Below are 12720 nucleotides of genomic sequence, written 5' to 3' on the forward strand. Positions count from 1 at the left end.
GTGTACTGTGATGTGTTCATGTGTGTGTGCACACGTGCCTGTGCATATTGTATGTACGCTGTGATGCGTGTCCACGTGTGCACACATGTGCATGTGTATTGTGTGACATGTGTACAGGGCTGTGCTCGGAGCCAGGGCCCTCCCTCGCCGCCCAGGCCCACGTTCAGTTTTGAAAGGACAAGAGCCCCCTGGGCCCCAGCCGCTGCCGCTGGGATCGGGGAGGGCAAAGGTCCCATGTTCGCCCAGAAATCACGCCTTTATTTGCTCGGAATGTTTCCCCTGACACCTCAGGGAGGCGCCGCCCGCCACCAGCCGGGCTCCTGGGCAAGGGGGCAGCTGCCCCATCTGTATGTTCTTTCCCAAGTCACACAGCAAGGGCGCCCCCACCTGGAGACGGCGCTGGGCGGCGGGCCCTCCCCTGCTTCAAACTGAAGGCTGCGTTCAGCCCCAGCCCCGCATTCTGGTTCCATCAGGCACAGTCCCCAGGCGCCCGGGCAGGGGTGGGGGGAGAGGGGGGAGGGAGAGGGGGGCAGCCCCATCCACCCAGCGGCAGGGGCCACGCCCACACCGCCACCTGCGCCCTCCCCCAGCCAGGCTGCTCCCAGGGAGTTTATTTATTTAAATATTTGTAATTGATTTCAGAGAGGAAGGAAGCGGGAGCTAGAAACATCAATGATGAGAGAATCATCGCACGCCTCCCACTGGGGATGGAGCCCACAACCCGGGCACGCGCCCCGACCGGGAATCGAGCCGTGGCCTCCTGGTCATCGGTCGGCACTGACCGCTGAGCCACCGCGGCCCCTTGCTGTTGGTGGATCCCTCGCAAAATCACAGCCTCGCCTGACGAGCCCGTGCAGTCAGCCCTGACCTGTCCTCCACGTGCCGTGGCCTGGAGCTGGCCCGGCGGCCGTGCCACCCTTCCCCGCCCACGCCTGCCCTCCGCCCAGGCCCCTCGGCCCTCGCGCCCTGGCCGCCAGGAAAAGCCAGGGACAGACGGGCTTCCCGGAGGCGGCCCTGAGGCTGGAGAAGGGAGTGGCGGCGGGAGGGGGCGCTGGGCCCGGCTTTGTCCTCTCAGACAGGATCCCGGGGGCCCCACGGGCACCCCAACTGTGGGGACCCCACAGGCCCTCATGCACGGTCCTGCTTCCCCCGAAGAACACCACTGCAAGCCCAGGGCCGGGTTGGCCCTTTAACACCTGGAGTGGCGTCCTCCAGCCGCCTCCCCGGCTGCCCCGCCCCGCCCCGCCCCGCCCCGCGCTCACTCCTGCGTGGGGTCACGCCCCCGTCCCGGTCACCAGGTGACCATCACCCGGGTCCCAGCCTCGAGAGCAGGCTGAGCCGGGTCCGAGTCTCCTGTGAGTGACAGAGAGGCCCCAGAATCAACACGACGCGGGTGCTGGGAGGGGGACACGGCAGCGCCGCCCGCCGCCCCCCCAGGCGACGCCCTAACAGGTGCCTCTCCCCGCCAGGGCTTGGCGAGGCCCAGAGCTCAGGGCGGTTCTAGAGGCTTCTCCCGGGGGCGGGCTGCCGTCGCTGGGGGACGGGACGGGCAGGTCATCACAGGCGCGGCGCCCTATGACTGCGGTGGCGGCTGCTGAGTCACCAGGCATCGGGCTCGGCTGGGCCGTCCGGGGACCGTGACCCCAGCTGTGGGCCCTCAGGGAAGCGGGCCTGTGAGAGCCGATTAGGGCTGACCTTCGCGGGGCTCCCCAAGCTCACAGTCACGTGCGCTGAGCTGTTTCCGGGCCGGAGGCTTTGCAACTGAGCCCCTCGGGCAGTGGGGCCCTGGCCCAGGCCCCCGGCCCCCAGGTGCCCCACCCCCCACCCCCAGCCCCACTGCTTTGCTCTGAGGCAGCAGGGAGGGTGTTTGGGGCCCAGCCCGGGCCACACGGGGGGGGCTGAGCCGCATATCCAGCGAACGGGGGTGGGGACGAGGAAACAGGCCCCTGGCCGCGACCCACTGAGACGGCACTAATAACACTATTGTTGTCACGAGAGCAGGGGGTCCAGCCAAGCCCACTCCAGACAAGGCCGCCCTGAGACCCGGCGGGCCGTGCCCGGGTCAGCGCATCCACAGGGGGCGTGACAAGGACAGGACGCAGGCCACGTCCGTGCCCGCTGATCCTGGCTGACCCCACCCCATCCTGGGTCTGACATCAGCCGGTGCCCCTGCCCGAGGCCCGGAGGCCAGAGGCCAGGCCTGGGGAGGCCCCCGTGCCTACAGCTCTGCCCCAGGCACCGGGGAGGAGGTGGAGAGTCTGGCGGGCGCGTCACAGCTGGAAATAGAGGCCGAGCCAGGGAAGGCCCGGCCAGTGGCCCTCGGCCCAGGGAGCCGGCTGGAGTCTGAGCCACTGGCCCTGTGAGGGCACCGGCAGCACAACCCGCTCGGAAAGGAAACCCAGCTCAGGCCCAGCTGGCGCGGCTCAGTGGTTGAACGTTGACCTCTGAACCAGGAGGTCAGGGTTCGATTCCCGGTCGGGGCACAGGCCCGGGTTGCGGGCTCCATCCCCAGTGTGGGGCGGGCAGGAGGCAGCTGGTCCATGATTCTCTCTCATCATTGATGTTTCTCTCTCTCTCTCCCTCTCCCTCACTGAAATCAATAAAATAATATTTTTTTAAAAAGAGCAGGTGGGGAGGGGGAGGGGGAGGGGGAGAGGAAGGGGGAGGGGGAGGACGGGGGAACTTCCTCTCCAGGCGGCCTATGGCCCTCACAGCGGGGGCGCCCTGGGCTGGGGGTGGCCTGGCCGGGCGGTGGACGCCCCTGCTCCTCTGGGGGAAGCCTGCCACCTGCTGGGCACACAGATCCCTCCAGGAAGGGCCACCTCCGGGAAAATGGAGCGCAAAGGAGGTGCTGCAGCCTCGCCTTCGTCCTCTGGGCACGGGCAGGTAGTGGTGCCCACACAGACCCACCGCGGGGGCTGCAGGGAATGGCCATCACTTTGCAGGGAGCGGGCCCAGGGGGACCTCGGTGCCCGCGTCCACAGCAGCCTGTCCGGTTGGCGCCTCCCCGCGCGGGGCACACTCCGTGGTCCCTGCACCCGGGTGGGGCCGTGGACGGAGACCCCTGGTGCCCGGCTCTGGCCTCCACAGCTGCCACGCCACCAAGTGCGGTTTGGAAGCTCAGGGAACTGTCACTTTCTCTCTTTTTAAAATATATTTTTATTGATTTCAGAGAGGAAGGGAGGGGGAGAAACATCCATGATGAGAGAGAATCATGGATCAGCTGCTTCCTGCCCGCCCCCCACTGGGAATGGAGCCCACAACCCGGGCCTGTGCCCCGACCGGGAATCGAACCCTGACCTCCTGTTCCTAGGTTGACGCTCAACCACGGAGCCACACCGACCGGGCGAGGAACTGTCCCTTTCAACGGCAGAGAAAAGAGCCCGTCTCGCTTCGAGACGTGAGACCCACACTTGTCATGAGGGTCGCCCCGGAAGGTGCCAGCCTGGCTGCCTCTGTCTGTCCCCTCTCCCGGGGGACAGCGGCCCAGTGACGCTGTGGTTGCCGAGACTGTGGTCGCCGGGACAGCGCCCACGCGGAGCACGGGCAGCACACGGAGCTGCTGGTCACCCGACACCTGCCCGGCAGCCCGCCAGGCCCGAGAGGCCGCGGCGACCAAAAATAATCCTGCTGTTTAAATATTTACGGAGGCAGCCGGATCCCAGCCGCACAGCCGCACAGCCGCCCCGCCCCGCCCCCAGCCCGGGCTCCCGGGCCACCCCACCTCCCGGGGTCCCTCCCTCCCCGTCCCCGGATTGGGGGGTCTCCTTTCCCAGGACCCACGTGAGAGATGCCGCCTCGTCCCAGGACATGTCCCCTCCGACTTCCTATTCCCTGTTCCCCCCACCCCGCAGGCGGCTCCCTCCTGTAGCCCTTTCTAGCCCCAAAGCCCCCTGGGAGACGCCCCGCTTCCCTAGAGGGGCTGCCCCCCATTTTGGAAGCCAGCAACACGCTGAACAGTGGGGTGCACCCGCCGGAGCCCTGGGCTGCTCTCAGCATCTCCTCCCGGGACGCAGGAGGTTGGGACGCGCCCATCAGGACTCCAGGACCTCAGGACCACGCCTCCTGCATCCCTCGGAGGAGAAATCGAGGCAGGCAGAGCCTGTGTGCCTGGGCCTGGGCTCCAGGGCCCACATCAGGGCCCACATCAGGGCCCGGGCCGCCACCTGCAGCCAAGGAAGCCGGGACCTGCTCACGCCACCTGCTGTGGGCGGCCGGCGAGGAGTCCGCGTGGCTGGGCCGAGGGGGGGCAACACTTTCGGGTCCCCTGAAGCAGGGACCGGTTCTGAGTGTCGGTGCAGGGACCCCGGGGGCCTTTGGTCCCCGCACATCACGGGCAGGGCCATGGGCTGAGGGAGCGGAGGCCCGCGTGACCTCGCCCGCCCTTCCCCTGCGGCCCCCGAGTCAGCACAAGGCGAGGCGGGCCGGCGGTTGCATCACAGGCGGGTCCCCCACGGCAGGGCATTTCGTCAGCTACGGGCCGCATTGCGACAGCCGCGAGGGCTCCGCAGGCCCCGGCTCCCGGCAGCTCCCGTGGCCTCCGCTCGGTCCCCAGGGCCACGCGGGCCTCCGCCAGGGCTGCTGACGCCAGAGCGGCCCCTGGGGGCTCCCGGCCGCGACAGCCCCAGCCCCGCACCCTCAGCCACGGTTGCGTCAGCGTCCCCAGGGCTGTGTGGTTTGTGAGCGACAGCAGTTGCGTCTGCCGGTCTGACATCCCGCCAGCGCCGCGCCGTCCAGGGGAGCCCCTCTCGGGAGGGAGGCCCAGCTGCCTCCTCTCCATGGGGGGGGAGCAGCTCGGCCTCAGGAGAACCTCGCTCCTGTCACACTGGGCGGTGACGGCAGGAGGGAGGCGTCGGGGCCACGGGACACCCCCACCTCCTCCGAGAAGCCCCTGTCCACCCAGGACAAAGGGAGGGGGCACCAGGAGGCAGGGGGTGACCAGGGAACCTTAAAGAAAAGCTGGGCGCCAACCTGCTCAGAGCGGAGCTGGCCCAGCGCCGAGCCTCGCGCGCATCGGCGCCTGCCATGGGGGGGGGGGGGCGGGCACACGGCTCCCAAGGCTCCATTCCAACGTGGACGTCGAGCATCTCCCGTGGACAGCCCCTCACTCCGACCGCGGGGGAACTGGCCGCATTGCAGGTGCACGGTAACGACCGACATGAGCTTTACGCGCCTCTCTCTCTCTCTCTCTGTCTCTCTCTCTCTCTCTGTCTCTCTCTCTCTTTACTTTTAACACGTTCAGCGCCATGGCGGTCTCCGGTGACTGACACTATACTCCCGTCCGGACGGGCAGTCACTGGCGCCGCCAGCACATCGGTGACATCGGGGATCGCGGGCTGAACGGAAAGAAAGACAAAACAGGCCTGGCGCTTAACGGGTGGAAATGTGGCGATCAGCCCCGGCCCGTTTAGCTCAGTGGATAGAGCGTCGGCCTGTGGACTGAAGGGTCCTGGGTTCAATTCTGGTCAAGGGCACAGGCCCAGGTTGCGGGATCGATCCCCAGCAGGGGGCGTGCAGGAGGCAGCTGATCCATGATTCTCTCTCATCATTGCTGTTTCTCTTTCCCTCTCCCTTCCTCTCTGAAATCAATAAAAAATTTTAAAAAAAATTTTTTTAAGAAAATGCACATGAGAACCACAATGAGCCATCAGAATGGAAAAAAGAGGGGAAAAAGGGACCACACCGACGCTGGTGAAGATGCCGAGAGCGTGGGCCAGTCACGTGTTGCGGGCGGCAGCGGAGTTCGGCCCGGCCGCTCTGGGAAACACGCGATCTCCGCGCACATGGCCCAGCACTGCGCCCCTGGGACTGCACCCCAGAAAAGCCACGTCCGACAAAAGCCGGTACAGGGGTGTTCACAGCAGCTTGTTCGTAACCCCAATTCCCCCACCCCCACCCCCACCGCAAGCGGCCTGTTCACGCCTGGGGATGGGCGCGCGCCGTGGAATGCGCAGCAGTAAGCAGGCACGGACCGCACCGCCGGTGCGACCACCCGGAGGAGCCCAAGGGAATGACGCGGGAGAAAAGAGCCCGTCCCGAAGGGGGCAGAGTGTCCCCCCACTTCCACACGGTTCTCAGAGGTGGGGGGTGCGGGGGGCGGGCCAGGGTGCGACGGGAACAGGGCTCAGCGTGACTATCAGGGGCGCCGGCGGCGGCCACGTGGCGAGGGAACAATGTGCGACCGCCACGCGGGCTCCACACTCAGGCCGCGTCCCTCGCGTCCACAGGGCATCGGGTCCCGGACCCCCCGCCGCTCAAGCCGCTCAGACAAACGGCCCGGAGTTTGCCTCCGCCCCCCGCCCCCCAACACTTCGTCTCCCCGTTACTTACAGACCCGGCTACAGCGTAACTGCTGCACAAGCAGGTGCCATATTGTGCTGAACAGGGAGGAGGGGCCACGGGAACAGGGAGGCGGGGCCACGGGAACAGGGAGGAGGGGCCACGGGAACAGGGAGGCGGGGCCACGGGAACAGGGAGGAGGGGCCACGGGAACACGGAGGCGGGGCCACGGGAACAGGGAGGCGGGGCCACGGGAACAGGGAGGAGGGGCCACGGGAACACGGAGGCGGGGCCACGGGAACAGGGAGGAGGGGCCACGGGAACACGGAGGCGGGGCCACGGGAACAGGGAGGAGGGGCCACGGGAACAGGGAGGAGGGGCCACGGGAACAGGGAGGAGGGGCCACGGGAAGCCGAGGCTGAGATTGAAGGGATGCTGCCAGGAGCCCCCAGAAGCTGAAGAGGCTGCTGGGTGGGAAGCGCAGGCCACGTGGCTCAGGGCGGCGGGCACAGCAGGGGGTGGTGTGCGGGTTCGGGAGCGGCTGGGCGGCCTTGTCACGGAGGGTGTCTCACGGGTGCGAGGGCGGGGGCCCCGCAGCTCAGACGGGGGCCCAGGAGAGCCAGGGGCGGCTGCAGGGCACTGCCCACCTGCCCTCGGGTCCTGCTGGATGCCCGCCCGCCTGGGAGCCTGCCCACTTGCCTTTCCCCGCCCCGTGGTTCCCAGCCTCACTCCCTCCGTGGGGCGCTCTCTCCGGAAGCCCAGCCAGCCTGCGGGGACCCCTGGGCAGGGTGCGAGGGCCTGGGAGCAGAGGAGGCTCCATCTGCCCTGGGGGACGGGTGACAAGTGCTGGCAGGTCATTAGCATCACATGCCCCGGGGGCTGTTTCATTAACAAGGCGGGGAGCAGGCGGTGCGCAGGGACGACCGGCTATTTTAACACGCGTTTCCCTGTGAGATTCACATCATGACAGGCGAACGTTTTTTAAAAACTAAAAAAGGAAAAAAAAATTACCGAGTCACGTGATCCTTGCTCCTGGCGCATCTCCCTCACCCGGTGCCGCCCGTCCCGCGACCGGCGGCCGTTTGCCTCGTGTTCACCAATCTCCTGGGAAACCAGAGACCCGCGTTCGGTCTCGCTGGTTGGGGCGCCCGCGGCACGAAGCCCGAGGCTGCACATTGGACGGCAGAGCTCCGCTGGGCAGGGCTGCCCCGCGTCAGGCCTCAGCATAGATTTCAATAGAAGGCTGCCCGGCCGGCGCGGCTCAGTGGTCGAGCGTGGACCTATGAACCAGGAGGTCAGGGTTCGATTCCCGGTCAGGGCACAGGCCCGGGTTGCAGGCTTAATCCCCAGTGGGGGGCGTGCAGGAGGCAGCCGATCAGTGTCTCCCTCATCACTGATGATTCTCTCTCTCTCCCTCTCCCTTCCTCTCTGACATCAATAAACACGTATTTAAAGAACATGCGTGTAACCCGCCTGCTGTTTCGGACACAGCGTGAATCGCGGGGCTGCGCACTCGCCCCTCGGGCAGCACTGACCTTCGGGTCACAGGCCCTTGGGAAGTCGATGGTGCGCCCTCCTCAGGAAAATGCACGCCAGGAGCCCCCATGCCAAAGGTGGCATGAGATTCGGGCACACGGCCCAGTTAAAACCCTGATCTGAGAGAGGGACTGAGCTGGGTGTATGTCCTCTTCTGTTACGGGCTTATTTTTATATACATACATTTTTCATTGATTTCAGAGAGGAAGGGAGAGGGAGATAGAAACATCCATGATGAGAGAGGATCATGGACCGGCTGCCTCCTGCACACCCCACTCTGGGGATCGAGCCCACAACCCGGGCCTGTGCCCTGACCGGGAGTCGAACCCTGACCTCCTGGTTCCTAGGCTGACGCTCAGCCCCTGAGCCGCCGCGGGCGTTAGGTCTGTTCCCTCCATCATGCAGACCCCGGGAGGGACATCCTCACGCAGGGGCGTCTGGCTTCTGTCATGGATCGCATCTCAGCAGGAGTTCCAGGAGGCCCTCTGCTTTTGGGGGAGGAGCCTGCGGACACGCCACGGGGGGATCCACACGGGGGTCAACCTGTGGGGTGGGGTCCCGCTGTACTACATCCTCGCCCAGCGGGCCCTTGAGGTGCGCCGGGTGCCTTTCGGGACAGAAACAGATGATCTTGCGGGGGGGGGTGGGGGTGCCACACTCACCGCCCCCCAACCCAAGCCTCGATCTCTGACCAGGAAGGCGCGGCGGGAGGAGCACAGAAGCCAGTCCTGCGGGCAGAGCTGGGACCCGGGGGCAGGGTCCGTGATCAGCCTTGAGCCTTGGAGGCTCACGGGGCCAAGGACTCCTGGCCTCACTGTGCTGGGGCTGGGACGTTAGGCGGCCTCGCCATCTAAGACCAGGCCCTGCCGGCTCCCCCCGCGGGCGGCACCGAATGGGCGGCACCGGAATGGGCGGCACCGGAATGGGCGAGGCCCTCTGGCCCCTGGCCCTCTCTGATCCACCTGCCACGGAACACAATGTCCGGGGCTCTCCGATGGGGGCGCTGTTCCTCCTCCCGGCCCATCCCCATCCACTCGCTCAGCCTCCACGTGCAGCTCCCCGGTCCTGCCACCAGAGGGACCCCGTGAGCCAGCCTGCCCTCCCCGCTGGGGGACGCAATTCCCAGTTAAATCAGGAGCCTTCCTTCCGGGAGCAGCTCTGGGTGCACACGTGTCCGCAAAGCCAAGCCCCCTGAGGGGCGTCTGGTCCAACCGGATGCCTGCGCTCCGGGGCCCAGCGGCCTCTCCGCTGGGGGAGCAGGGACCACGCCCCCTCCCTGTGGCCCCTCCCAGCATGGTTCTCACCCCTCTGCACACGGGGAACCCTGGGGCTCGGACACTGCCCTTCCCGGGGCCCTGCCTCCACCGATCCTGGCTCCATGGGCCGGGTGCGGGGTGCAGTCTGGGCATGGGGTTTACAAGCTGCCCGGGCGCGGGGGGTAGGGATGTCTGTCCTACGGTGGCCAGTACACTGGCCATTGAGTCCGGGGTTTCCAGTCCCAGCACCGTGTGGGCGTTGCAGGCGATCAGAGGGAGCAGAAAGGGTGGGGGATCACCCAATGCCCAAGTCTGGCTCCCACAAAAATCACCCGCGGAAAGACTACAAATTCCAGGCCCCACCCCAGTCCCGCTCAGAACCCAGATCTACATTTTAAAAATATATATTTGTATTGATTTCAGAGAGGAAGGGAGAGGGAGAGGGAGACAGAAACATCAATGATGAGAATCATGAATCCCCTGCCTCCTGAACGCCCCCCACTGGGGACCCCTGTAACCGGAGCGTGTGCCCTGACCGGGAATCGAACCGGGACCTCCTGGTTCACAGGCTGCATTTAAGCCCCAGGAGCCTGCCATGCGCCGCTGGGTCAGGATCCTGGGATCTGGTGCTGAACTGGCCCAAAGCCCAGCCACAGGGGGCTCCGGGGTGCCTCCCGGACAAGGTAGTCTGTGCATGCCCAGGACCCCCACCTCCCGGAGCCCAGCGCAGGGGCTAAGCTCTGAGCGGAGAGATGACGGGGACACCAACGGGGGGGGGGAGGGGGGGCGGGGGGGGGCGGTTCTGCATCAGGGAGTCTGCAGACAGTACAGGGCGGTGTCCGCTCCGGCTGCAGCGGAGCCACCTGGGCACCGGGCGGCCAGGGAAGGGGGCCTGACGCTGCTCCCGCGGGCTGGGCCTTGAGGACGGTGCAAGCCGGACACAGGGGCCACCCTGCCTGGTCCCACTTCTGACACAGGGGCCGGAACAGGCGCATCCGGGGAGGCAGGAAGCGGCCCAGTGGGGGCGGGGGCTGGGGCGGGGGCGGCCGGGGGTGGCTGCGAGTTGGGGCAGGGCTTCCTTTGGGGGCGATGAGAAAGTTCTGGAACTGGACAGAGGTGATGGTGCAAAACACGGGGCTGGGAGCTCAAGTGGTTGGATCCCCACTCAGGGCACACACAGGAGTCAGCCCAGGGATGCATAAGTGAGTGAACAACAAATCGATGTTGCTCTCTCTAAAATCAATAAATTCACATTTAAACATTAAAAAAGAAGAAAAAGAGTTCCCAACTCTAGGGCCCCGAGTCTGTCCGAAGCGACCAGGACCTCCAGGGAGCTCCGGGCCCTGCATGTCCGACGTGGGGAGCAGATCGCTGTCGTGGGGAGCCCTGTGCACTGTGGGTGCTCACAGCACCCCTGGCCTCCACCTACTGTGGTGACAAATGTCTCCTGCCGTTGTCACTGCCCCCTGGGGCAGAATCGCCCGGGTGAGAATCTGCTGGGAACAGCCGGGCATGGGGACTGGATGGAAGAGGCCGGGGGGATCCTCATGGGGCCGGGCTGGAGGAGCACCCAGGACGAGAGGGCGGAGGGGCCAGCAGTGAATTCTCAGGGGAACCCACAGACGAAGATTACGACTCCACCTCGCGAATGAGGAAACGGATTCCCAACAAGGTCCCCGGATTCCCAAACCCAAGCTCCTAAGGAACCAGGCAGCTGAACAGGCCCGGCCCCGGTTCTCGTCCTGCCACTGAGACCGCGGCCACGGGACCATCAGCCACTGAGACCGCGGCCACGGGACCGTCAGCCACGGGACCATCCGCCACGGTCTGTCCACCAGGCCTGCCACCTCTCTAAGCACAGTGAAGACAAGAGCTCAGACACCTGTCCCCCCCGCCGGGCCCCTGGGGTGCTGGACACCGGCAGGTATGGCTGCGCTGCCGCGTGGCACCACCAGGGGGCGCTCCGAGGCCCGCCACAGGCCCCAGGCCGGGGCTTGCACTTCATTCCCAGCCTGGTTCTGGGGTGCAATCACTTCACCGCTCAGCGCGCCTCCTGGGTCCGGGGCCTGGGCCACAGCTGGCTGCCCCTTTGATATGACCCCTCCCCCCCCCACCGCCACGAACGTGGAAAATGTTTTCCGTGCACCCTCGGGCTTTAATGGAGCACAGTTATCGAGGGTCCGATATCAGAAAGAATCCCAAATTCCTTTCCGCTGAGGCCGCATAGCGTTCCGCGTCCCTGCACCTGTTCCTTGGCTGCGGGGCTCACTGGGTCCCGAGTGGCCCCAAGTCTGGTGTGGACCCAGCTGGGCTCCCATCCAGCTTGGCCAGGGGACTGGCTGGGTGGCCTCTGGCCAGGGGTGGCCCCGGCCCAGCTGGGTTTGCACAAGCCTTGTGCGCGCCCACCTCTGTGGGGCCCTGAGCACCCCAAGGATGCTGCATGGTTGCCATGACAACCACCCCCCATCAGGCCCACCATAGGCATAATCCCCTCCGTGGGCAGATGGGTGCCGCAGCCCCCGCAGGGGGACAGCTGGCCGCTGCAGCAGGAACAGGACAGGGCGCAGGCTCTGTCCTCAGCGCTCCAAGCAGAGCTGGCGACACACCCCACGGTCCCCAGCGTGGCCGGTGGGACAGCCCAGCCCCAGCCCCAAAAACTCACCTGCTCTCGCCCTCCAGGAACACGGAGCCGCTGCTGTCCGCCAGGGCGGCGCTCACGGGCGACAGGCAGAAGGGGGAGGAGAAGGCATCCGAGTCTGAGTCGAAGGAACTGTCCCTGCTCACACCCTCGGCCGACAGCTCCACGGAGCCCTCCTCCTCGCCCGCCTCGGGCCGCGGCTCCCGCCCCTCCTCGGTCCCGTCCTGCGAGCTGACCGCGGACAGGATCCCCGAGTCGCTGTGGGCCGGCTTCGAGGCCGGGACGGTGCCGTCCATCCCCAGGCCCTGAGCCAGCTTCTCCCCGTCCTCGGGTGAAGGGCTGACGCGCAGGGTGCCCCGGAGGCCCTGGGCCACCACCAGGATGTCCTCGTCTTGGGGGGTCAGGGGGGGCCTTGGCTCCGTGGGGGAGGCCCGGCAGGGAGCGCCCGAGCTCTGGGTGCGCCGGGCCCGCGGACGGGGTGCCTTGCGCACGGGGGAGCCCTCGGGGGTGATGTAGCGCAGCGCCTCCTCGTCCTGCCGCTGGATCCGGGAGTTGGGGACCCAGGCGAGGATGAGGGTGGCCCCCAGCAGCTCATCCTTCTCCATGTACAAGCACAGGTAGCCTGTGGGGGAGGGGACAGCGGTGAGGGAGGGCCGTGCACACAGAGGCCACACCCTGCCGGTCACACCCAGGGCCCTGAGGACTGGGGAGCCGGGGGACAGTCGGGCCTGGGGTGAGTGACGGCTGCGGGGGCTGCTCAGTGCCCAGGCGAGGACCCGGCCGCACCCCCCCAGCAGCGGCCTGTCGTGTGCTTTCCTCCCCGAGCCCCACCCTGTCCACCTGGGGTCCACCTCAGGCCCGGAGCCCAGAGCTTTCCTGCCTGGGGCCGGTCAGCGCCCCCGTCCAGCAGCCAGGAGGCCCCTCCCAGCGTCACAGCCCGTGGGGAGGGACGCAGGACAAAGACTTTCCCACGGGGATGAACTCCAGATGGTGGCTGCCCTACGGGTCTCG

The 12720-nt window shown here is 66.8% G+C and overlaps 1 protein-coding gene across 3 annotated transcripts in view; it reads right to left on the reverse strand.

Annotated features, from left to right (window-relative positions):
- TBC1D16 (TBC1 domain family member 16) overlaps positions 1-12720 on the reverse strand; it is an 82441-nt gene that overhangs the window by 59578 nt on the left and 10143 nt on the right. For all 3 annotated transcript variants that reach the window (XM_081110339.1, XM_081110340.1, XM_081110341.1), the window contains exon 3: positions 11734-12331. In XM_081110339.1, the coding sequence (XP_080966465.1) occupies positions 11734-12331 (598 nt within the window). The remainder of the gene's footprint in view (positions 1-11733; positions 12332-12720) is intronic.

The sequence above is a fragment of the Myotis nattereri genome (genome assembly GCF_964212035.1).
Source record: "Myotis nattereri genome assembly, chromosome: 16".
Lineage (NCBI taxonomy): Eukaryota > Metazoa > Chordata > Mammalia > Chiroptera > Vespertilionidae > Myotis > Myotis nattereri.